This window comes from Cryptosporidium ubiquitum (assembly GCF_001865345.1).
Source record: "Cryptosporidium ubiquitum isolate 39726 chromosome Unknown contig_12, whole genome shotgun sequence".
Taxonomy (NCBI): Eukaryota; Apicomplexa; class Conoidasida; order Eucoccidiorida; family Cryptosporidiidae; genus Cryptosporidium; species Cryptosporidium ubiquitum.
Genome location: NW_021639804.1, coordinates 234451 through 258814, shown reverse-complemented (window position 1 = coordinate 258814; position 24364 = coordinate 234451). Strand labels below are relative to the sequence as shown.

Genomic DNA, 24364 nt, shown 5'->3' with positions numbered 1-24364 from the left:
CAACAAAAGAAAGAGTTAAAGGAAGAAAATGGTGGCCGAACTACACAAATATAAGCGATTATAACGATTGAAACTTATCATCTAATGGCATCGAGCTTTCCAGTATAGTACATATTATTAATGGTAGTTTGTCTTTCAAGCATTTCCTTGTAATCTTTAAGTCGACTACAGAACTCATCCTTAGTTTTTCGGTCTTTATTAAGCTTTATATGATACTTATTATATAATGCAAGGAACTTGTGATGTAAATAAGAATATTAAAAAAAGGAATAAGTACAATAGGAAAAAAGGAGTGAATGGAATAGAAAATGCAAAATTTCAGTTTGGTGTTAAAGGAAAGGTGGTTTTAATTAATGGTAAAATAATGGGAGATTTCAACTTACATTTCTGTCAAAGAATGAGCGAAGGTTCGGACAGGGAAAACGCTGAATAATTGTGCTAATTTCTTTGGTAAATTTAGTTATTTGACAGCTCATGTATTTGGTTGAATTCTAATTATTATTAATCCTGTTCATTGATTACATTATAATAAAATGCCATATTTTTTCAAACAAAAGAAATTTCCCGCCTAAAATTTATTTATGGCAAATAAAGGATATGTAAAGATAAATGGAGTGAGGTTTAGTATTTGGGGATAAATTTACACTTAGTAATACTTTTTGGAGCTAAGAACAAAATACTTAAATTTGAGATTATGAGCAAAAAAAAGGTTAGGAAGGGAAGGCAAATAATGAAAAAGACGGAAACAACAGAAAAATATTAGTAATTTGGTACCATAGGAAAAATAATTTCCTGTCTCAAATTGCATGCATGCAATTTTTATCAAAAATTTAAGATGGAATAAAATAAAAAATGTTGGATTCTAATTCAAAAATAATTTTTTTCAAAGCATAAAAATTGTTACAGTTTTATTTTTAATAAATGTGAGAAATACATATATTAATATATAAATATTTAAAGAGATTATAGATCCAGAAAAGGATGAAAGAGAAGTAGAGTTTACTATTGGGCTCATTTTATGATTTAATTGCGAATGACAAATAACCTGTGTGGCCCCTCATGGGAAGTTGATACCTTAGACCTTTTTTAGGGAATTTCTTAGAAGATCCTCTAACAATTCCCCAAGGTTTATAAAGTACTTCAAAAGTACGTATATGGATATATTTGAGTGAATTTAATTCATTACAATTTTTGGATACCTGTTCAATGCACGGTGAGAAGATGACAATACTCGCTCCTTTTTGAAGGACTTGGTCAGCATGTTTAATGGCAATCCAAGGTGAGGGAAGATCAAGAAAAACTCCATGAATAGTAATTTTTGTAATATCTAAAAGGGGCGAAATGAAACCATCCTTGCAAACATCTCTATGTTGGCAGACAATATTGGAGATACCATATTTTTGGAAGTCTTGGATAGACTCTAGGTGTCGTTTTTGATCATACTCAAAAGTATAAATGGTTCCACCTGGATTTGTTGACCTAGATAACGAAACAGTGAGCGATCCACTTCCAGTTCCAGCCTCAATTATATTTTTTCCGGGAGATGCATCCAAGAGCACACATATTAATGAAATGTCAGCCTGGTAGAGTATTTGAGTACGATGATTAAGTGAAATTGAAATAAGTTCAGGACAAAGTTTCAGAACTACCATCCATTTGGACTTGGAAGTATCAAAAATTCGGCTCCCAAAGTGCCTTCCAATAATCTCATTATGCAGGAAGACCCCATTTCTGGTCTGGGTTTTTCCATTTTGTTCCAGTAAAATTTGCATGACCATTTCATATCCTCCAAATAAAACCACTAAATCCCCATTTTTGCACTTTTCATACCTTCTCTTCCGGGTACAACCTTTCACCACTATGTTACTTCCTTCAAAGTTTTCTCCAAAATCCTCAAGTGAGACCGATATTTTCCCTAAGCTTGCCAATTCAGTTCTTCCTTCTTCCTTCATTCAGCCTTCCTTACTAAGCAAGTTTTTTCAGATAGCTGGTGATAATTAGCTCAAGAATACCCAAGCCACGGAGAAGAGAGTTGAAATATGTCCAGTTCTACCTTATTTTCTTACTTTATTTCTTGTCGTTATCAGTTTATCAAAATTGACTTGAAATAAAATTCAGACGTGGCGCCAATTTCCCGCCATTAAAGTAATTATAAGCAAAGATGATATATAGAAAAAAGAAGAGGAGAAAATTTGGAATAATAATCTAACTCTGCAAGATCTTTAAGGAAAAATAAGGCGGATAAAGGAGGTTTGAGGATCGCAGAAAAAAGTTTGTTTCTTCCTTTGTGGAGTTAGAGTTTACTCAACAGGGCAGAATAATAGGAGAAAGACAAAGATATTATTTGTTTGGTGCAGTAGGTTGGTAAAATGGGAAATAAGGATTGTGACAATATTGATGAAGATGAGTGGTATGCAGGTTTAGGAGTAGTTCCTTTATCATCCGAAAAGACGTCTTCGTCAGCTCCTATTCAGGGTTCTACATTGGTAGCTGATTCTAATATGTTTTATGAGGCTGACCATAGAAACAAAGAATTTATAAATGAAGATACGTCAAAAGATGGAGTTATATCTGGAGGAAAATATCACGGTATTGAGGATGTTCCTATGTCCGATATAAATTTGGGCCGGGAGTTAGGACACTTAAATCATAACCAAAAAGAAGATAGTACTACTAATGTCTACCAAGAAAACTCAATAACGAATTCAAAACTTGGGCAATGTTTTGACTTAGCTTCAAGGCCAGGAACAGGTGGATCTAAATCTAGATATGAAGGAGAAGAGTTTCGGGATGAAATTCAAGAAAACGAGAAAGAAATGGCAGTAACTACAATTGTAGAAGAGGAAGAAGAAGAAGAGGAGGATTTAGGAGGAGTAATACTTGCAGAGGAAGTTAATAGCAAAAGCTACACGAATATTCCATATGGTAAAGGGGTCTCAATAGTTTCAAAAGGCAGTAAGTCTATATCATTTGTAAGAAGGGATCGGGTAGTCTTTCTTGGGTCTCCTCCAGAATTACCTGAGAGAGTGAATCCCGATCCAAGTACAGGAGGAGCTATGACACGAGTAGGGTCAATAGTTGTTATTTCCAACTTAATGTGGTGGATTAATGATATACATGTACGCGAGTTAGCTGCAGAATTTGGGGCTATACGAGCAGTAAGGATTATAGAGAGACCTAAAGATGGAAGATCTTTAGGGATTTGTTTAATTGAATATGTTAATTCAGATAGTGCTCCAAAGGCTTTGCAAGGTATCTCAGCAAGTTTTGCAAATAAATTTGAGGGCCGTCCATTATATGTGGTCCCTCTACCTCTTCATGGAGAATTACATATTGCTTTGGATAATATTACTCCACATTGGAGCAGGGGAGGAGTTATTACAGAGGAGATTCTGGCGATGATATGTCAATTAGTTGGAGTAGATGTACAAACAGCAGGTCTGGAGATACAACCAGAGACTGGTACTATTATAGGTCTTGTACAACCTAGATTTGCTGATTATGCATCATACTATTTCCCTGACGGTACCCCATCTTGGTTTCCTCCATTATATGTGGAAGCACTTAAGCACTTGAGGGATTTAATTCCTCCATCTAGACTTCAGAATAGACCAGCAACAACAACTTCAACATCTAAACATTCCTCATCCAAGGCAAGATCAAACTACATTAGTAATGGTATAGGCGCATCTTCAAACTATGCAATTATGGAGAGTGACTCTGACGTATTAAATCACTTGGATGAGGACTTTGGAGGTGGAAAAAATGGTGAAATTAAAGATTCTACATCATCTTACAACAACAGCGCTCATATTGGTTCTTCATCGGGAGATCATCCAAATAAGGCAATAAAGAAAGGCCATGATAACTCAGGATCAAATTTTAGTGGAAGCCATGGTAGTAATAATAATCAAAATATAGAAGAGAATTACCAATATATTAGCAGTGGGCGTGGTTCTAAGTCTGCTAAGTATGACCAAGGTTTATCTGATCATCATTCAGGAGGACCAGGTGGAGGAGGAAGCAACAATGAAGATCTGCTTACATCACTTAGGGATGATGACGACCATTTTTCCACTACTGGTGGAACAGGATCAGGAGGTGGACAAAGCAACAGAAGGTTTGCTAGCCAGAGACGAGATTATAGAGAAAGAGGAGATCGTGGTGAAAGAGGAGACCGTGGAGAAAGGGGAGGTGAGCGGGACCGAGACAGAGATCGTGGAGAAAGAGTAGATCGGGATAGGGACAGAGATCGTGCCGAACGAGAACGAGATCGAGATCGGGATCGGGATCGGGATCGTGATCGTGGAGAAAGAGGAGATCGTGATCGAGACAGAGATCGAGTAGAACGGGGAGAGAGAGAAAGAGATAGAAATAGGGATAGAAATAGGGAAAAAGGCGATAGAGATCGGGCAGATAAGGGTGATATCAAGTCTGAAAGAACAGAAAAGGAGAGGTATAGGGAAAAGGATCGTGAGAGAGAGAGGAGCGGAGATCTTGAGAAGGGTTTAGCAAATAAGGGATCAGGAGGAGGAGCATCGGGGGGTGTGTCTAATATAAAAGAAAGTTCTGAGAGAGTAAATGGAGGAGGCAACCAAAGCAAGAAGCCATCAGGAGGTACTGGGAATGTTATGTTTTTAGATCACGGAGCATCTACCAAATCTTCCTCTAAAAAGCATAGATCTTCTAGTGAGAGTTCTAGAAGCAGGAGTCCTCAAAGGAAGTTGTCTTCAAAGCATGTTAGAAAAGATTTGAGTAAATTTTCATCAAATTCGACAAAGGAAAAGCCATGGGAAGGTAGAGGCTCAGGTGGTGGTAGTAGTGGTAATAGTAATAGTGGCTCGAGAGGATCCAAGAACTCTTATAGAGAGAGTAGATCATTAGCAGAGAGAGGAGGATGGGAGAGGAAAAGTAATAGAAGATGATAGAAACCAGTGCAAGGTTTTTCATTGTTAGAGAATTAGTGTTATATATTAATGGGTATTGATAATGAATAGAAAAGATGTATTACTACTGCCACCGTCCTAGTATTATATTTATTTGATTTTTTAACAAATTGATTAATGTAAAATATTCAGTATTTGAGAAGTCTAGTGTAAAATTCTCCAATGTTACATAAGTATTATATATATATATATATATGTATATATATATATAAAGAAGTATTATAGCAGCTTTAATGTTAGGAATTAAAGCTTAGCCATTAGATTAGGTTAAGTTTACAAGTATTCATTGTTAAATATGTGAAAGTGTTTTTATAAGATTTCAAAGCTTCAATTCTTTGTGTTGAATGAATTTTACTTGACTCTAAACGCTCCGGTAGTTCTAGATATTAAAATATTGTAAGATGATAAAAAAGCAGGAAATTAAAGGACAAATGAAAAATATCGTCTCTAATGCATGCAAACAACTTGGCGCCAATTCAACAAAGAAAAAACCTATAATCCTACAACCAAACCCTATAGAATGTTAATAAATAGTACATAAGGAATTCCAATACAAATCTTGTACCGGTTTAAAGGGACCGAAACAATCTTAAGATGTTGAGCATTTGGAACTCTTTCAATTGGTTGGGCCCAAGAGAAATGAGCTTCAGTTACAGACAAGTCTAAAAAGTGGGAAGCTAAAAGCTCTTCACCTTCTTTAAATAAATAGGAAATCTTAAGTCTGACCCAAAAGCACTCCTCCGATAAATTCGTTTGGAAACCATTTTTTAAAAACCCATAAATTTTCAATACAGGAACAACTTGGTTCTCGTTGTCCAAACTAAGAGTTTCAGAGGAAATTCCAGAAGGATGACCAGCACAATCTTTGTTGTTCTGAAAACCCAGAAGTTCGCCTCTTAAATAAACATGTGGAAGCATTTTCTGAATAAGTAAGACCGGCGGGAACCTCCCCACATATTTTAAAACATGCATGCATGCGTATTTTAGTGTGTCAGAACTGACATTGTGCCAGAGTTGTGACTGTAAGTCCACAGAAAGAACGTTCTCGGGGAATTTGGAGTGGTTTTCAGATAATGAGGAGGAGGGCGTATTGCCTTGGCCAGGAACTAAATTTCGAAGGTATATGAGTAAAAATGATGATTTTTCTCCGGGTTTGCGAGAATTTTTGCAAACAGAAATTAGCAGGTCGTTAGGGTGTTTTCTCAAATTATGTAGAAAAATGTTCGGAAGATTCTCAGAACTGACTTTTTTTGCTACTATTTGCCACTCTACCTGGGAAATAGAGTTAAAATCCAGAAATTTGAAAAGATGGATAGCATTATCAATAAAGCTTTTTTCAATAAGAATATTAAATTTGGGTATTTTCTCACCCAATTCACAAAGAAGAATTTGTTTCAATAACTTTAAGTTTTTCTCAACAATTTCTTTGTTATTTGACCCATATTTTGTATTTAAGGAATCAAAAATGCATTTTATTTGGGAAAGAATAACTTTCAGAGCAATCTGTTTAAGTGACCAGTAAATTTGAGTGATGATTTGGAAAGTTTGCAAGGAAATCAGCTTTGCAATGTTTGCAAGCCCAAATATTGTTTTAAGTACACCCACTAAATGGATAAGAATTTCGAAGTGATCAATCTTCTTATCAGATTCTGTATAGAATCCAGAATTGAAGCTTTTTATAAGGAATTCAGTAATCTTTGAGATTCCTGAAAAGTATAAACTTGAGAAAAAGCAGTTATTTGAGTTATTAATAAATGTAAAGTTCGACTCTATGTTGTTTAAGTTGGATCTGAGTTTTATAAAAAGATTTTGGATTGATAGAGAATTAACTTTGTTATTAGAGGCTTCCTCAGACCTTAAAAACAACTGAATAGAACCGTAGATTTTGGTAATATGTACCAATATATTAATCCAAGCACAACTCTCTAAAGTGTAGAGTTTTATGGATTCGAAGATTGCCGTGGATATCTTATACCTCCCTATAACTGCAAAATACTTTGCATATTTGTATACATTGGTGAAATTTAAATTTGGTAGGCAAGACAAAATCATTTCTTCAATCTTCTCTTGGAGCTCTATATTGGTTAAGACTTCTCCTTTGGCCTTGGAATCTAGTCTGTGAAAATAGACACAACAGTAATAAAAGTTTGAAAAGAGTTTGCTAATTTCTTCCTGATTAAGATCATGATTGATTGGGTACTCAACCGGTATATCATCCAAAAGGGAAAATCTGTATAGGTTTCTCAATATTGTCAAAAACACAATTTCAGAGTTATTGGTAGGAATTAATCCTATTCTTTGGTTCTTATTATACTTAATAACCCATGTAGGGGCTAAGTCAAAATATACAAGCTTTAAAATGAGTTCTGAGCATATTTTCATAAATTCATCTCTTTGTAAGCTGCTTTTACAAATGACCCACTCTACAAAACTGGAGCTTAATTCTTTAACTAAGCTATTTTCCTTTGTCTGAAACTGATGGTCATTACAAACTATAACAAGTATATAATATGATTTACAAAGTATATAGTTAAGCAAGAAGTAAGATTCTAGAAGCTTGGTATTTTTCTTTTGAAATGGTTGGAATAGTTCAAGAATTTTAACTTCCTTTAAAAAGTGAGCTATTGAAAATGCCAGGTCTATTAAAAGTTTCTTATTACATAATTTATTGGTATTAAAAACTTTTTCATTACGGAATTCCAAACCAATGTTAATTATGGCGGAGAGATTTGAGATATATTCACAAACTTGATCATTTGAGCAAAAAGAATCTTTTGGAAAATTTACAACAAAATTAATAAATACTTGGAATAACTGATCTAAATTCAGGATAAATATGGTTTCGTCTGTTATAATATTGTTATCAATCTCAATGTTAATATTATTTTCTTTCAGTTCAAAATTCCATATAAACAATATCTGACCCTTATCCAAGTATAAAGTTAATATAGATTTAATTACTTGGTTTAAAATTATTAAAAGCATAGACTCACGCTCAAGATATTTGTTCAAATTGTCTCCCAAAACCTTAAAACTGATTAAATTCCATATAGTTCTCATCCATTTCATATGATCATGTGAAACCAAAGGATGAGAAGATGAGATTTTAGTAATAACCTTAAAACCATTTTCAATAAGTGTATGATATGGATAGTAATTAAGTTTTACAAGTAATTCCTCATTAAAAAGAAGATTCAGTTCATCTTTAATCATATTATAACAGACAATTTTGATATCTTGGAATTTATTGGGAATATTATCAAAGATATCAAATATGATCACAAGAAATTCTTGCTTTGAATAGCTACTTGATTTTTGAAAATAATCCTGAGAACTTTTACTGCTTTCAGTTTCTTTTTTAATTTCATTCAAGCTCAAGTTCTTTTCAAGTTGGCATAACTTATCTACAATACTTTTAATGGCTTCTTTGGAATGAATATCTTTAATTGCAAGTCTAAATGATTTAAGTATCTTCAATACTACAAAGTAAAGCTGACAGTTGTTATATTGTATCATCAAAGAAAGCAAATAGTTTAAAATTTCAATATCAGAGTTGATTAAAGAAGATAAGACATTTGGTTGACCTGGAAGAATCTTGCTTTTTGCAATTGGGTATTCATCCTGAAGAATAGCTTCCATAATCTCCAATTGAATATTTGCATTCCAATGATATAAAAGTTTAATTACGCCATTACTTATCTCAGAAAGAATTAGCTTCTTTTCAGAAATCCCATTCCTACCATTGAGAATATATTTTATATTTTGGAATGTAATATGTCTTACTGTGGGGTGGTTCGTTTGGATCAGAATTTCAATCAGTTGTTCCCAACCAGACTTGATTTGAGCTACATTTTGGTTTCCATCTACAATCTCAAATGTCAAACAATCTCCTAAGGTGTTAATCAATGTACATAGCTCTGAAAGCTGCAATCCTGGCTTCCTCAGCTTGGTACATACTTCCGAAATTGACATTTTGTTAATAAGAATCAAAATTTCCAAGTCTCCGAATTATTTTTCCGTCTACTGATAACGAGCTTCCTGGTTAAGTCAAATTAAAACTATTCAACTATTCCCATTTCGCTCTATCGCGTAACGGAACTTATTTTCAATTCTTTTCTCTGCTCTGGCGAGTTTTTTGGTGATTACTAAAAGGCGCCAATACCGCCACATATGGTCCAAAGTATATATTAACGGCATTATATATACATACAATATTAATATTAAATATTTAATAAAATGCAAGGCTAAGGTTTTAGTGAAGGGAGACTAGAAAAGGATTGAAACAGGTTCAGATTACAAAACAAGCTGAGAAGTAAAAGAATGAAGAAAGTATTTTCTTTTTTCTCCTGAAAATGAAAAAGTTTGACGTTAAAATGCGCATATACCTGTGAGCTAATTAAAAAATAAATAAATAAATATATATATATATATATATACAATATAATAAGAAAAAGCCCGCCTACATGCAATTATTATATAAATGACAATAAAATGCAGGTAATTAGTGGGAACTATTGGCTTTATGTTTGGGAACAAAGACAAAGTCATTGGGGACTTTCCCAAGAATCATTTCTGAGATTTTAATCCAATCACTAGAGTTACCAGATGCCAATAAAGTTTCAAGGTCATTTCTACCAATATATTTAGGCGTTCTCCAATTAAAATTTTGGGTATGAATAGGTTGCTCAAGAATACCAATTGGGATATACCTATGAAAAAATGAAAGGAATTCAAGCAGAAATCTTCGAGTAAGAGCAATTCCTCTTTTATCAGTACCCCAATGCTCAAGTCCAAGGTTAACATATTGCTTTAGAATGTCAAATCTTTCACTGGAAGAAATATCCCAGTTTCTAGTTTCCTTGATTTCAGTAAAAATCCAGGGCTTCAGTAAAGCTCCCCTTCCAATCATTACAGAGTCAACTTGGTCATTTTGAATATGTTTTTGATAATCTTGAAAATTGATAATATCACCACAGCCAATGATTGAGGGACAAAAAGGATTGGTTTTGTTATTAAAGTTATTGCTTTCGATATTGTTGACAACCCTTTTTGAATACAATTTCGAATTCAAAGCTGAGCAGTATTTAATATAAGACCAATCTGCTTCTTTAGTATATCTTTGAAAGGATGTTCTTCCATGTATAGTTAAAGCATCAATTCCAGAATCACAAAGGATGCTCAAGATTTTATGAGTCTTCATATTATTATATATTACTGGCCAATTTTCAAAGTTTTCAAAGTACTCTTTTTCAAAGAGATTTTTATTAATAGGCGACCCTCCGTGACTCATTCTAACTTTAACAGTGACTAGTTTGTCGTCTATTACTTTTTTCAGACCCTTAACCATGGCCTCAAGTTCTGAAACTCTATCAACAAGAATACTTCCAGCGCCTTTATCATGAAGAGTTTTTAAGGGACAGGCAGCATTGATATCAATAAAATCAAATTCACAATGCTCATTGATAAATTCACCAGTTTTTATAATGGTGCTCTTGTTACCACCAGCTAATTGAATACCAAAGTATTTCTCTTCTGGACTTCTTTTAAGCAGTGCTAACTCAGAAGCTTTTCCAGAAAGAATTTCATTGCATAATACCATCTCACTTACAGTGATATCGGCTCCAAATTTTAAGCAAAGTCTTCTAAATGGAAGATTTCCAACGGTAGTAAGAGGAGCAAGAATTAATTTTTCTCTGAAAAGTTCATGTTTGAATTTTTCCCTTTCATGTTTGGAAATCCCAATCATCATGTCTTTAGGTGAAAGCTTGAATTCACTGGGAATTTCAAAATTTGGTTGATTTTCAAGATCAGAAATAATATTTGGTTCTTTTTCAGACATGGATTTTGATTGATCAAGTTTGTTTAAGCTTAATAATGGGTTTTCAAAATTTTGGCCTTTTTTACAGCTTGATTTTTGATTTCTCTTTTCACAGTCTTTGGAAAATTTACTGATACATGAAGAGAAGTTATCCAGAAATTGTTGAGTTTTTGGGAAATTGATAGTTTTTTGCCTCAATCCGGTTCTTAATTGGATACCAATAATATTCTTCTCAAATGACTTAGAGAATTCGTCAAGATTTTCAGGAGTAACTTTTTCACCATTACTATTAACATTTGCCATCATAGATTCATTAAAATGTGAAAGTCCAAATTCACAATTAAGTCCTAAATGACAGATTCCATAATTTTCAAAAAGAGGACAGGACTTTTGTACTAAAAGGGATTCTTCATTATTGTAAATTCTTGATTCTGCTTCTTCATGTTTAATTTTCAAGAATTCCTCAAGATTATGACTTTTTTTACAGATGTCCTGGCCAAGTTTACATTCTCCAAAAGTTGCTATGTTTGAACAAAGTCTATCTAAATTATCAATCTTTGAAATGTAATTCAAATTCTGGGATCTTTCACTGGCTTTAAAAGACCCTCTAACACTTCTTTTCTTTGAAGAATTGGTTTCATTTTGGCCTTCTTTCAATTCCCCCACTTTCTCTTCAGAACCAGTCTCAGTTTGACATTTTGTAGATGTTAAAGGACTCAAGTACTCCATCATTATTGGGGCTTCACAATTTTCAATGCATTTCTTCACATAGTCCCTTCTTTCTTCATCTGTTGGGACTTTTTTAAGTGGTTCTTCCATTTTTAATCAGTTTAAGACCCCAAATATTAACTCAAATTTTAAGAAATAATATTCCTATTTTCCCAGAAAACTATATATATATATATATATATTATTTTTTATGGCTCTAATATTTAAATATATTTTAATATTATTATTTGATTACCCAGTGATATTGACCATTTGTTAATTTAATGACATGTTTGGCGCCAAAAAAGATGTCGGTATAAGGACCAATAAGTACATAGAGAAAAAAGATGTTATTGCATGCAACAAAAAAATTAAAGATGAATTTACTGGAAAATTGCATAATTGAACAAGATAATAAGTAATCAAGATACAATGGTTTAAAGATAATACATTTGTGAATAATTAGATGAATTGTGAGAATATATATATGTTAATGGAAAGACGAAGTTTTATGGGAGAATATTGATAAGTATTTGAAAAAATGGAATTACTACTTTTTGGTTTCATTACTTTGCTGAGCCTTAATATGCTCCATAAGAATGGAATTAATGGCATCAAAGATTTTGTTTTTATCATTGAGTGATTTAGAAATCTTTTCTATCGATTTCTTGATCATTTCAATTTTTTTATCAAAATGGGTTTTGGCTTTTTCAATTCTCATTTCAACATGATAACCGGTACCGATATCAACCAATACTTTTTCTACATCACAAATTGTGGCATCTACATAAATTGATTGGCTAATTGGTGCTAAAATAGTAGCATCTTTATTTTCAGGTTTGAATTGCTCTAATGCTTCTTTGGAGCCATTGAATCTATTTAAAACAATATTCAGTTGTTGAATTCTAATAGACAGCTCATTCATCTCTTCTTGGGTTTGGTCTCTAAGTTGAAATAATTTTGCTGGAGGAAGTGAACTAAGTTGTATGGTTTCAACTTTATTAGCATTATTATTTGATGTATTCGATAAATTTGAAACTGTCATTATTTCCAAAAAACACTGGGTAAAGAATTTAAGTAATTATTAAATATATCCAATTTTTTATCTGGGTTTTGGCTTGGAAAAAGTAACAAGGAGCTTTAAACTTCAGATAGAGTAAAAGGAATTTGAAATTACATGAATAAGCAAGTTAATATTGATTTTAATTATTGGTGATATTATTTGTTCAAGATTACCCACAGAATTTAAGTATTTAAATACAAACACTGTACGATATATCTACTTGGTTATAAAATTAAAGTTATATGGTAATAATAACAGTGAAAGCTAATTCCACTTATTATTTTTTTTCTTTATAATGTTAACAAAAAACTTTTTTTCTTTTATTAAATTTTTATTACAGACGCATTTCTTGTCTCCGCCAACAAATAAGGAGAAAGAAAGCTAATAGAGAAAATGCATAAATAAAAATAATGTAAAATTAGAATTTGAATTGATTGGTATCTAAAAACATAAAAGTAATATTTTAGAATGACAATCTATTATTGGACATAAAATGATGAGTTATACTTGGACTTACTAAGTGAGAGGTTGCATGTCAGATTGTGACTAGAACAAAAGGAAAGAGAGAAGGAAAGTAAAGGAGAAAAAGATAGAGGAAAGTTAGAATGAAGAAAGAAGTGGAAAATTACTTGGGTACAAAGATATGGGCAAGAAATCAAAAATGGAGTTGTACTACATGGTATTGGGAGAATTATAACAACACCAAGGTTGCCATTTTTAATACAGAATTTCAATCGAGTTAAGTAAAGTCAAGCCCAAATAAACTTTTCTCTATCTTTGAAATTCATCTTCTTTTACATAATACCAAATTTCTTTAATTACTCAAACCATTATTTCAACCTTTTAAATACTTTAATAATAATAATTTGAGTGAATTCCCCACGCTACAAATACCGCCCGAATTCTCATAAAGACGCTGCAAAATTGGTGTAGCGCCGGTACTACCATCATGCCCGCCTAATGTGAGGAAAGGGTAAAAAAAAAAAGGCTTTGCACATACTGTGCAGATAAAATCAAGCTAATAAAGAATAATATAATTTGAGTATTGGCGGAAAAAAGTGGAATGTAATACATATACATAAACATACATATTTGGAAATAAATACCAATTTTAAGGTCACACGGAAAAGTATACGTAAGTAAATAATTTGGAGTTAAGTATATGAATTTAAGTCAAATTTGTGTATTTAAAAATAATTAATTGGACTTAAGTGTAAAATAGGCTCCAAACTTTAAGTTGCAGAGTTTAAGGGGAAAATTAGTAATGGTGATAAAGCTAACAATATAAAGTGAGGAGAAAATACATTATAATATTAAAGCAAAGCACAATTAATAAATAAAGGAAAAATACGTATTGGTAAAGCTTTCAAACTTATATTTTATATAAATTATAAATAAACATAATACGTAATAAGCAAAGTGTATATATTTTAAATCACGCTTTTAATAATTTGTGTGAGGACAAGGCAAGTATTGGTTGACACAACTGACTATATTTTGCTTAAAAATTTATATAAGTTTTGGTAATTGAGAATGTAATAAGAAGGAGAACTAAATTCTAGATTTATAAGAAAGGGATTGTTTCTTTAGTAAGAGAAGGCATTATTTGATTAACATTAAAAATCCAACTATAACCAAAGAACAAAAGTAGATTACATATCTGAGAAATAATACATAATATATTTAATGAATATGTATAATATATTATGTATATGCATATTTACTTATATATATTGACACGTGTATAAACATTTATAAATAATATTATAAAGAGAGCCAGATAAAACGAAGAAAAAAAGATAAAGTAAGGAATTAGTTGTCTTTTCTGCATGAAAAGTGTAAACTCCGAGACAAGAACTTATTAATCATCCGAAGAATTTAAGATCTTACAGGGATATTTTTAGTTACTTATATAACAAGAGAGATGGAGAACTCAAGTATTTCAACACAGAGTTTGAATCCTGTGATTGCTGGATGCACAGGTAATGTAAATAATAATGTTGGTAATAATAACAATGATAATAGTGGAAGTGGAGGATGCACTACAGCAGTAAATACATCACCAGCCTTGGGATTTCAGAATGGGTTACCATTAGTTGCAGGACTGCTGGGACAAGGGGGTGGCATTCCAATCCAAGGCCCGCAATCCCAGATGACTACAGTCGCAGCAGCTAACCAATTCATAGCCCAACAAATCATGATGGGAGGAGGGAATAATTCTTTTCCTTTTATCTATGGTAACCTTCCAAATACAGGAGGTGGACATCAGAACCAGAGAGTTGAAATGGGGGAAGAAGATGGTACCAAACCGTCAGACTCTTTAAAAGCTGCTGCAGCACAGATGATTCTTCACGAAATCAATAAGAATCGTGGCCAACCACAATCTAATACAGCTACTGTAGCACCTGGAGGAACAGTAACGGCACCAGGACCAGCTCTTTCGCATCTACAACCAAATGGGCAATTTCGGATGCTCGGCTTAGGTGATGAAATACCTGTTCCGGCACAGGTAGTACCTCCTCAACCAACATTGGCGCTCACTCCTTTGGGATTGATCCCGATACTTCCTAAAGTTGGTAGTGGTGTTTTTATTGGCGGTAACGGTAGTAATAATATTGTTGGTAGTAACAACAACCAGAACCACCAGAGTTTAAATTCCTCTGTATCTCTTTTGCCGACCCAACCAGCCAAACAACAAATCACTCACGAACAGTTGCTTCAAGTTCAAAGACAGATTCAGAACCTTCAACATGTGAATAACTCTAATTCAAACTCAAATCCTCCTATTAATGCTGATTTTGACTCTTCAGCCCACCCCCCATTTTCGGAGACAATTAACTCCAACTCTGAGCTATGTATTCTGTCCGATGCACAGGAACCCAAAAATGAGGAAAAGCCCGCGGAAGCTGAAAATGTTAAAACACAAAAGGCGCCAGGTATCATTGAATCAAATAAAATAGCGGATTATGGGATTAAGGAAATGGAAATTGACTCTAAAATTATGAATGAAAATGTTTCTAACAAAATTGAGCTCCAGAGTCGACAAGAATCGCATAAAGAGAAACAGGAAGAATCTCCTCGGGATTCTAATATCCAGGAGGAAAGGCTGGGAGAGATACACAGTCAACAGTTCCAACAGCAACAACAGCAGCAACAACAACAGCAGCAGCAACAACAGTTCCAACAGCAACAACAGCAACAACAGCAGCAACAAATGTACCAACATCTTCAAATGCTTGCACTTGCTCAGCATCAACAGATGCTGCAAAGACAGCTACAAATGAAGGAGTGGGCCTTGGCTGCGGCTTATCTAAATCAACAACAGCAACAGCAACAACAACAGCAGCAACAACAACAGCAGCAGCAGCAGCAACAACAACAACAACAACAACAACAACAACAACAACAACAACAACATCATTCCCACATCCAACAGCTACACGCCCTCCAAAATCTCCAGAATTTGGCGCCACTTCAAAGCATGCACCACATGCAGGCATTCCCACACATTGCCGCGCAAATGCATCCGGCTGGCGGGTTGCATTCGGGTTTCCAGCCGGTACTACATCTTCAGCAACAACTTCAGCTGCAGCAAATTCAGCTGCAACAATCTCTGCAGTCAATTGCAGCTTCTGCCTCGAACTCAGCCTCAGTTTCTGTTGGTGTTCCAGTTCCAGGTTATATTCCCTTAGTTGGTGGATGCGGAGCCGTGGCAACAGGTGCAAGGCAAGGAGGAATTGGAGATGTACAACAACTTAATCACCAGCATCAACTTCAACAACAGCAGCAACTGGCCAATAACAATAATAATCACCACCCATTAATAGGAGATGAGCTACGTGCAGTTTTGGGTCTGAGTGCTTCTGCAATTCGAGGAGTTAAGGCAAATAAGCAGCAGGTTTCAGAGGAGGCGGCCTCCAACAGGAGAGGTGGAGAGAATCTGCCAGATGGCCATGGTACTCATACTTTGGATCTGATTTCTGGGTTGGGAGCAGCTGGTAGTATTGGAATTAACAATAATTCGTCCAGATTAATAGCTGGCGCAGGAAGTGGGGAGATTCCGATGGAAGATTTGGAAGGAAAAGCTGGAATATCAACTCTTTCTTCATCCTCATCTCTGATTGGGCCTGGAGCAGCCCAGAATTCTGTGGGGAGGAGAATGAGTAAAAGAGCTACAGGTAGAGGAGTATCTAAAGGTTCAAGTAGATTTCAGGCTTCAAATTTATTATCAATAATTGAGAATGAACAAGCTATTAAAAACCTTCAGAACTCAAACCCAAACCCTACATCTAGAGTTGGACAAGATAGTAGCCGCTTGAGAACCAAGTCGGAGGAGGGAGGTTCTGTAGTGGGTGAGGGAATGGATCTCGGGGACCACATTGTCTCTAGTTTGAGCAATAATAGCAGCAATATCTCCTCCAATACTAATGGTGTTTCTGGAAGATTTGGAAGTCGTATTCATGCCTCCCAAGTAATTTCTCCTTCGGAAATCAGCAGAATTGAGAATCTTCATTTCTGTGCTGAGACGGTACCTCATTTAGTTAAGAATTATGTCCCAGCATTCTCTGGAAAATTTGCCTTACTTCCACAACCCCCTCTAGATGGTTCTTCCTCTTTTATAGGGGATTTTTCGGAAAGTTATTATATTAATAGTAATGTTAACGGCTCACAAAACCACCGTTATGGAGGAGATATTCAGGGAAACCAACAAGAAGGAGGAAGTGTTTCTCAAGGACTCAGATCTAGGAAAGTTAAGAATAGTAACGTCAGTTGCAGTACTGGTAATAACAATAATAATGAAGGAGAAGATGTTGTCATGCAGTCTGAAAAGCATCCTTCAAAACTACTTCCGGATGTGTTGGCGAGTATTTATGGAGGAGAAGGACTTAAAATGGTAGCAAAAGAGAAGCTTTCTTTTTGGATGGACTTACCATGTAACATGGATAGGAAGAAAGCTAAGACTGGGCTTGGCCCAAGCACTAGAGAAAGCTTAAGAAAAGAACTTAAAAAACAAGGGGAACTATTTAGACTTGTCTCCACAAAGGATGAGTTCCTTTGTGATTCAAAAATGATAAGAGGAGCTGATATTAACAAATTGTACTTGGATCTAATTCAGAGATCACAAGCTGTCAAGATTTGTTCAGAAGATGACTCCTGTGAAACTTCAACAACCACCAAAACTAATACTATTGTTACTAATGCTGCAGCCAATGCTAGTAATAGTACTAGTACCACTGCCTCCACTACAGCGGTTTCCTCGCCATCCCTTCCTTCTCTTGCATTTCCCCCTCCAGTGATTAGTGGAAACCACTCTGTGAGTGTTATTAGTAGTAATTGTCTACCACCATCTAATCAACAGAATTTTATAACTAAGGTGGAGGAAGGACTTAAGGAAAAGCTAATTCACCACTTTTCTCATTCCAAAGTTACTTGTCCTGGGATCTCCGTCTCCTCGTCCACAATTGAAACCAACTCCCCAACAAGAAGACTGACCCAATCAAGTATCGAGAATTCTGATCACAGTGGAAATAGGACGGAAAACAGTGATAACACCAATAATACAAACAATATCTGTGAAAACACTTTGGTCAAAACTTCTCCCAATCTTTGCCAACTTGATAAAGGAATCACCAAACCCCCAATTACACCTCCCAGAGCAATCCCTTGAAACTTTAAAAGGGAAATTTAAGGGGAATAAAGATAGGAAAGGAAATGAAGAGGTGATTTTTCGTTTTAGTTACATCAAATAGATGGTTTACAATAATGGTAAGAATGATTAAACCTCTCACAAATTATTACCATTATACTGCTTCTTAGTGCTCTTATAATTTATGTATATCTCATATTTCTTCCAAATCGAATTCTATTCTATTTCTCTTAATCATCAAAAATAGCAATTGAGTAGTCTTACCGCTTAGTAGGTAACGCATGCATGCATGCATGCATGCATGCAGTGGTGTAATTAAGGAAAGAACAGAAAATCAAAATTAATTAAAATAATTACTAAAAAAGTAATGGAACGTAGTTATCCAAATATAATCCAAAATTTTTTAATATTTGACGCAATATCAATTGAGATATATAAGATCCTTTAACGTAATCGTTTGTCAAGATTGCTATAGATAAATCAATTTCTGGAAAACAAAATGATAAATTACCACCAGTATCTGAATGACCAATTCCTTTGAGACATGAATTAAATGATTTATTTTCATAATCAATCATTTGTTCTTGTTGAACATTATTATTAATTTTGCTACACTCTAAAATTTGAAATCCCAAAGACCATTTTCTTGGGCCTCCATATGTTAATATTAATCCCTCTATAGAATGGTCATACATAATTGATTGACCTTTTGTAATTTCTTTCAAGAATTCATTTGTTATAATATCCCCCTTACTTAAATGAGCATATAATTTCGCTAATGATAAAGATGTATATTTTCCATTTGTTGGTGGTATCCATTTATTTATTAGGTTTTTTGAATTATATATTAGAGGATCTAGTATATATGGTTTTAAATAAAAGCATTCTAAAGTTGATAATTTTGAAGATTGGTCTCTTCTTGAATAAAAAGTTGAAGAATGAAATTTCTTTAACACATTTTTAAAAGATATTGAAGGAAAATTCATCCTTCTACTTATCATTGCATATCTATCAGAAAACCAAATCCAATCTTGTTCTTCATAAATACATTCATCTGTTTCTTCTTGCTTTTGAATACTTTCTTTTTCTCTCTTTTTCATTCTTTCTGGAGTTAGCTTTTGTATGATTATTTCTTTTATTTCATTCATTATTTGACCTCCAGTGCCATTCTCCAATTTGTCCTTTAAACTTGAAGTTGAGGAACGTGGAGAAAAGAGAGGAAACAAGAACATACTATTAGTATTACTATTGTTATTAACACTCTTTTCATTAGCTTCTTCAGACATACTAATATTTATTTCTTCACTTAAATTACACTCTGGTATATATATCTTTATACCATCTTGTAAACCAAGTGGGTTTATTATATTTTCTTCAATAAACTTAGTGGTTGGTTGATTAGTTATTAATGTTATTAATTCTGATAATACCCAGCCTAGAAAATATGGATTATAACGTGTAATATGATTTATTGGTATTTGAGGAGCAGAATCTTCAATAATCCTCATCATATTTTCATAATTTAATAATTCATTTAAACTAAAATCTTCAGGAAAAAATGAAATAACACCAGATCTATGATTAAGTACATGCCTTAATGTTATGTTTCTTTTTCCATATCTTATAAAACCATCCCAATAGTGACAGATTGGATCATCCAATGATATATAACCTCTTTCCACACATATTAATATTGCAATAACCAAAATTCCAAGATTTATAAAGAAACCATTAAATAATGTATTTTCATCAATCTTATTTCCATTAAGTTCTCCTTTGTTACCTTTTGAAATAATTGCTAAATTCTTTCCATTCTTTATTACAGACACCTGTAATCCCAGTATATCATTCTCCTTCATGATCTTTTCTATATAATCATTTAACCTTCTTTCATACTTATTTGTAAATCCTTTAGTTAATGGATTACTTAATTCCAAATTGAAAGACTTTTCATACAAGAATTGTTGTGCTCTTCTGGATAATATTTTCAATAATGGTATACTTTCATTCAACTCTAGGCATATCCCATGTATTAATGATATAATTCTTACAAAAAATATTAAATCTTTTGGCCATTCCTCTACTGAATTCAATTCTTCAATTTTCTTACTTTTCATATAAGAAAACTCTGTTACTGTTTTATATGCTGCATATCCTGATTCCTATAGGTTGAATTAATAATATTCTTCAAGATTTAATTTGGATAAACTAATCTCATTTTATCTGTCTCAGATAAAATATATAATACCCAAAATACATTCTCAACTTACCCTTAATGAAACTTGCTCAATTGGATCCATATCAGTTTCTTTAAAAACTATTCTCAAAGCATCCATATATATCTCTGGATCTTTAAAATTTTGTTGGTCTTTTTTGAATTGAAATCCCATTTCCTCAAATGATTCAATAAACCCCATCAAATTTAATGTTGAAAGGCTATATACCATTCTAAAGAATAACCAATAGAAAATATTTAATTAGTTGAACAATTAAATTTGTGAGAGAAAAGTAAGTAAGAGTTAATTAGCCAATTTAAATAGAATCTTTACTCAGAACTTACTTTGAAAATGCAATTTGTTTCTTTTTATCAAAAATCTGGACAACTCCCCAATCCAATAATGCCGGAATATACTTCTTCTTGAATTGGTCATACACCACAAAAATGTTACTTGGTTGAGGATCTCCATGGAAAAAACCCTCAATGTGGATCTGGTACGCAAAAGAATCACATAATGTTTCCAGCAACTCTTTTTTATTAACTTGAAACTTTTTTAATAACATTTTATCTATTATTTTAAACCCTTGAATATATTCCATTGTTAATATCTTCTCATTACTATACTTTGAATAAACTTTTGGAATCATAATTTCTATTTCTGAATCCTTAAACATTTTATATGCTCTCTCTTGATTTTTTAGCTCATTTTTAAAGTCAAGTTCTTTAGTTGCAGAATTTTGCCACTCGTTTAATATTGAAATAAAATCAAAATCTTTCTCTGCCAAGCCAAAAGCCCAAGTTAATTGCTCTAAATTCTTCATATCCTGATTCAAAGTTTCCTGAATATCTGGATACTGTATCTTAATTACTACATTTTCTCCTCCGTTCAATATTGCTCTATGTACTTGTGCTATAGATGCTGCTGCTATTGGTTTTCTTTGTATCTCTTTAAAGATTTCGTCCAGGTCCGGATCCAATTCCTTTCTTAATATTCCTTCAGTGACATTCCACTCCATCCATGGCATCATATCTTGTAATTTACCCAAATACGTCACATACTCTTTCGGAAATAAATCACCTCTGGTTGATAGAAATTGACCTACTTTAATCCACCACTCTCGTAACTCTGATATGTTTCTCCATATTAATTCAGCAAATTGATAGTGTTTATTATTCCAATATGCGTATCTTATTTCCTCAGGCAAATTTCTTGTGTGTATCTGAGCTCTTTTGTAATGCACATAAATATGAGTCCAACACCACAGGGTTCTCCACTTTCTATTCCATGAGTCCAACTCATTCATCTATCACTTCCAGATTTGCTTGGTTTGTTTTCTTATTTACAAAAACTTTCTTTTTTCTTCTTTAACTTGTCCCTACTCTCCTTAATTTTTGAATCGTTACTTTTTCCTCATGAACTGAAGGAGTGTTGCCTATTTCAAACTAAATTAAAAGCTTAATTACTCGATAAAAAAAAAAGAAAAAAAAAAATTAATTAAATAAAATAAAAAACTAATTTAATAATATTCATCCACTGCCTGCCTCAAGCACACTATTGATATTACCGGTGACAATATTTACATGCACTTTATCTATCAATTAGTGGTAAAATTTTACCGCCATACGTGTCAATTTTTTTTTTTAGATAAAATTAATTAAATTATAATAATTAAATAAAATCTATACTGTAAAAACGAGCCACACAAACTATGAAATGTGAATCGCAGAGAGAAGAAAACCTGAAAAAATGGGAAGATTTGCATCCATTGTAGGGTGAGTCCTCTGGTCAATAATTTGGTGCTCTCTAATAAAAGTTTCTTCAAGCTTAATACCAATAAAAGGGTGGAATTTTGAATTTTCAACTCTTGTCGAAAGAGATAAGTCTTGATGTATTTGGAGTAGCTCCGTTGTCATGAAAGGAGTAAAAATGAGAAGCTTGCCTCCAGGTTTGAGATATTCTTGGGTAACTTGTATCATCTTTTCCATATCAAAATACATTGTTTTTTCGTATGAAGTATGACTAAATTCATCATTATCTTCATGAACCTTTTTCTCATTATTATTAATATTATTGTTACCTTTATCGCCATTTCCAATAGAATTTTGCTTTTTGTCATTTTGTAAATTGGTAGTTGTTTGCCATTTAACCTGATCAATTACTAGAATAACTGTATCTACTCCTTCTGAATATAAGTTTTCAAGAATACTAATTCTATTATAAACTCTTTTTTTTTTGTTCTGAGATTTTTCATCGCTCAAATCCCCTTTTGAATGCGTGTTAATTTTGTAATTAAGCCATTCATGTTGTATATCTAGTTTTTCAATTAAAAGATCTTGATCTTGCTCAAATAATTCATCAGGTAACTTCTCCATTTCCTTGTAAAATATTTCAAGTGCTGAAATTGGAATTGTATGATAATGTGTTTTTGTTTTTCTATCATTAACTATAGCCTCAAAATTAATCGGTAGCTTACCATGGAAATACCCATCAAAAGTATCAAAAGTTAATCTGTTCATAGAAATTTCGTACAAACTTCCAATATTGCATAGCTGACGATATATTGATCCTCCAACTACACCATTACTCAAATTATCATATAATAGTACTTTACTTTCAGAAAAAACATTACCGTGAGTTAGTATATTTCCTATTGTCTCAATCCTAACAGTACACTGGCCCCATCTTGGGCCAACTGAATTTGGGCTTAACTTGTCAGAACGAATTTTTGGTTGACAACTTGAAGTTTCTATAATATTCAATAGTGTACATGGAAGCAATGTAATATGTTTCAAGTACCTTAACTGCAATTTCTTAATATATTTTTCCTTAGAAAAGTTAGTCTTATTTTTAAACGAGCTGCTTGATAACGCCAATGACCTAATCAAATTACTATCATTTGCCTTGTTTAACAATAAAATCTCATTTCTCTTTCTTTTTACTTTTTCTAATTCATCCCGTTCATCTAAAGGTTCATTTTCATGATTTGAATCATCAGAATCTACCTCCACCTCTCTACCTAAAAGCTGGTTATATCTTGTCCTTTTCCTTTTAAATTCTTGAACTGAATTTAAGCTTTGTTCTTCATCTGCTTGATTATTCTCGGTGAGAGTTTCTGTATTCAATATATCTTTTAGTATTTCCTCACTATTCAAGATTGAACCAATTACCCATCTTCCATCTTCCAAACTCAACGTACTATAGTAGCTTTTACCTATAATATCTGAGCCCTTAATACTATATTTTCCCAAGAAAAAGTTTTGACTATTTTCCTTTATATGGATCAGTTTTTGTGAACCTGTTACCTCCCTTATTACTACATAATCCCCCAAATTTATAACATTTCCTATCATATCCAGAAAATCCTCTAATTCTCAAATTAAAATTCTTTCTCTTTAGTATATATCTATTTAATTTTTCTCCACCCTTTCCTGCTTTATTTGACTAATATTCACTTACAGTGTATTAATTAAAGTCTGGCGCCAAACAGACTTTATTTTCTTTAGAATTAAAATTTTTATTTTCATAGGCATTCTCAATATAAATAAGAACAAAGGGTAAGATATAACTAGAGAGTGAACAAATAAAAACAAAAATAATTAAACCAGAATGTATTTATTCATTTATTAAGAGTGAGATTGATGTCATTCAGATTCTGGGAATTTAACTTAAATTTAATGTAAATCTTCTTAATCATTGTTTAAAGAAAAATTCTTTATTCATTGGAGCTTTATTAATTCATTAATTTTAAGTTTTTAAAATGGTGAAAATAAAAAATTGTAATAATACTTTAAAAAATATTTAAAAATTTGCATGCACATTTGCAATGCATGCAAATTTACACTTTTTTTATTAATACCTTAAAAATAATATATACTTGTACATGCAAAATATTCTAACCAACAGTTAAACATTACATATAATAAATTTATTAAGAAAAGTTAAAGAATTGTTTAATGAATTCAG

General features: G+C 32.9%; 8 protein-coding genes across 8 annotated transcripts; 2 read left to right on the top strand and 6 right to left on the bottom strand.

Moving 5' to 3' along the window:
• Positions 1–1016: 1016 nt before the first annotated feature.
• On the bottom strand, positions 1017–1952 carry cubi_01933 (GCD14 RNA methylase; the record flags this gene model as incomplete). Its single annotated transcript, XM_029018945.1, has 1 exon — positions 1017–1952. One exon carries the CDS (start codon positions 1950–1952, stop codon positions 1017–1019), a length of 936 nt encoding a protein of 311 aa, XP_028876419.1.
• Positions 1953–2369: 417 nt separating this feature from the next.
• Positions 2370–4925, top strand: cubi_01932 (uncharacterized protein; the record flags this gene model as incomplete). Its single annotated transcript, XM_029018944.1, has 1 exon — positions 2370–4925. The coding sequence occupies one exon, from the start codon at positions 2370–2372 to the stop codon at positions 4923–4925; it is 2556 nt and encodes an 851-aa protein (XP_028876418.1).
• Positions 4926–5459: 534 nt separating this feature from the next.
• cubi_01931 (uncharacterized protein) lies at positions 5460–8918 on the bottom strand (the record flags this gene model as incomplete). Its single annotated transcript, XM_029018943.1, has 1 exon — positions 5460–8918. One exon carries the CDS (start codon positions 8916–8918, stop codon positions 5460–5462), a length of 3459 nt encoding a protein of 1152 aa, XP_028876417.1.
• Positions 8919–9447: 529 nt separating this feature from the next.
• On the bottom strand, positions 9448–11583 carry cubi_01930 (tRNA dihydrouridine synthase; the record flags this gene model as incomplete). Its single annotated transcript, XM_029018942.1, has 1 exon — positions 9448–11583. One exon carries the CDS (start codon positions 11581–11583, stop codon positions 9448–9450), a length of 2136 nt encoding a protein of 711 aa, XP_028876416.1.
• A 439-nt stretch (positions 11584–12022) lies between these two features.
• Positions 12023–12517, bottom strand: cubi_01929 (uncharacterized protein; the record flags this gene model as incomplete). Its single annotated transcript, XM_029018941.1, has 1 exon — positions 12023–12517. The coding sequence occupies one exon, from the start codon at positions 12515–12517 to the stop codon at positions 12023–12025; it is 495 nt and encodes a 164-aa protein (XP_028876415.1).
• A 1942-nt stretch (positions 12518–14459) lies between these two features.
• Positions 14460–18203, top strand: cubi_01928 (uncharacterized protein; the record flags this gene model as incomplete). Its single annotated transcript, XM_029018940.1, has 3 exons — positions 14460–15573; positions 15633–16072; positions 16128–18203. The coding sequence occupies 3 exons, from the start codon at positions 14460–14462 to the stop codon at positions 18201–18203; spliced, it is 3630 nt and encodes a 1209-aa protein (XP_028876414.1).
• A 335-nt stretch (positions 18204–18538) lies between these two features.
• Positions 18539–21704, bottom strand: cubi_01927 (esterase of beta-lactamase; the record flags this gene model as incomplete). The annotated part of the gene is made up of 3 exons (XM_029018939.1): positions 18539–20344; positions 20453–20630; positions 20743–21704. 3 exons carry the CDS (start codon positions 21702–21704, stop codon positions 18539–18541), a joined length of 2946 nt encoding a protein of 981 aa, XP_028876413.1.
• A 403-nt stretch (positions 21705–22107) lies between these two features.
• cubi_01926 (RNA methylase) lies at positions 22108–23751 on the bottom strand (the record flags this gene model as incomplete). Its single annotated transcript, XM_029018938.1, has 1 exon — positions 22108–23751. The coding sequence occupies one exon, from the start codon at positions 23749–23751 to the stop codon at positions 22108–22110; it is 1644 nt and encodes a 547-aa protein (XP_028876412.1).
• Between the last annotated feature and the right edge of the window lie 613 nt (positions 23752–24364).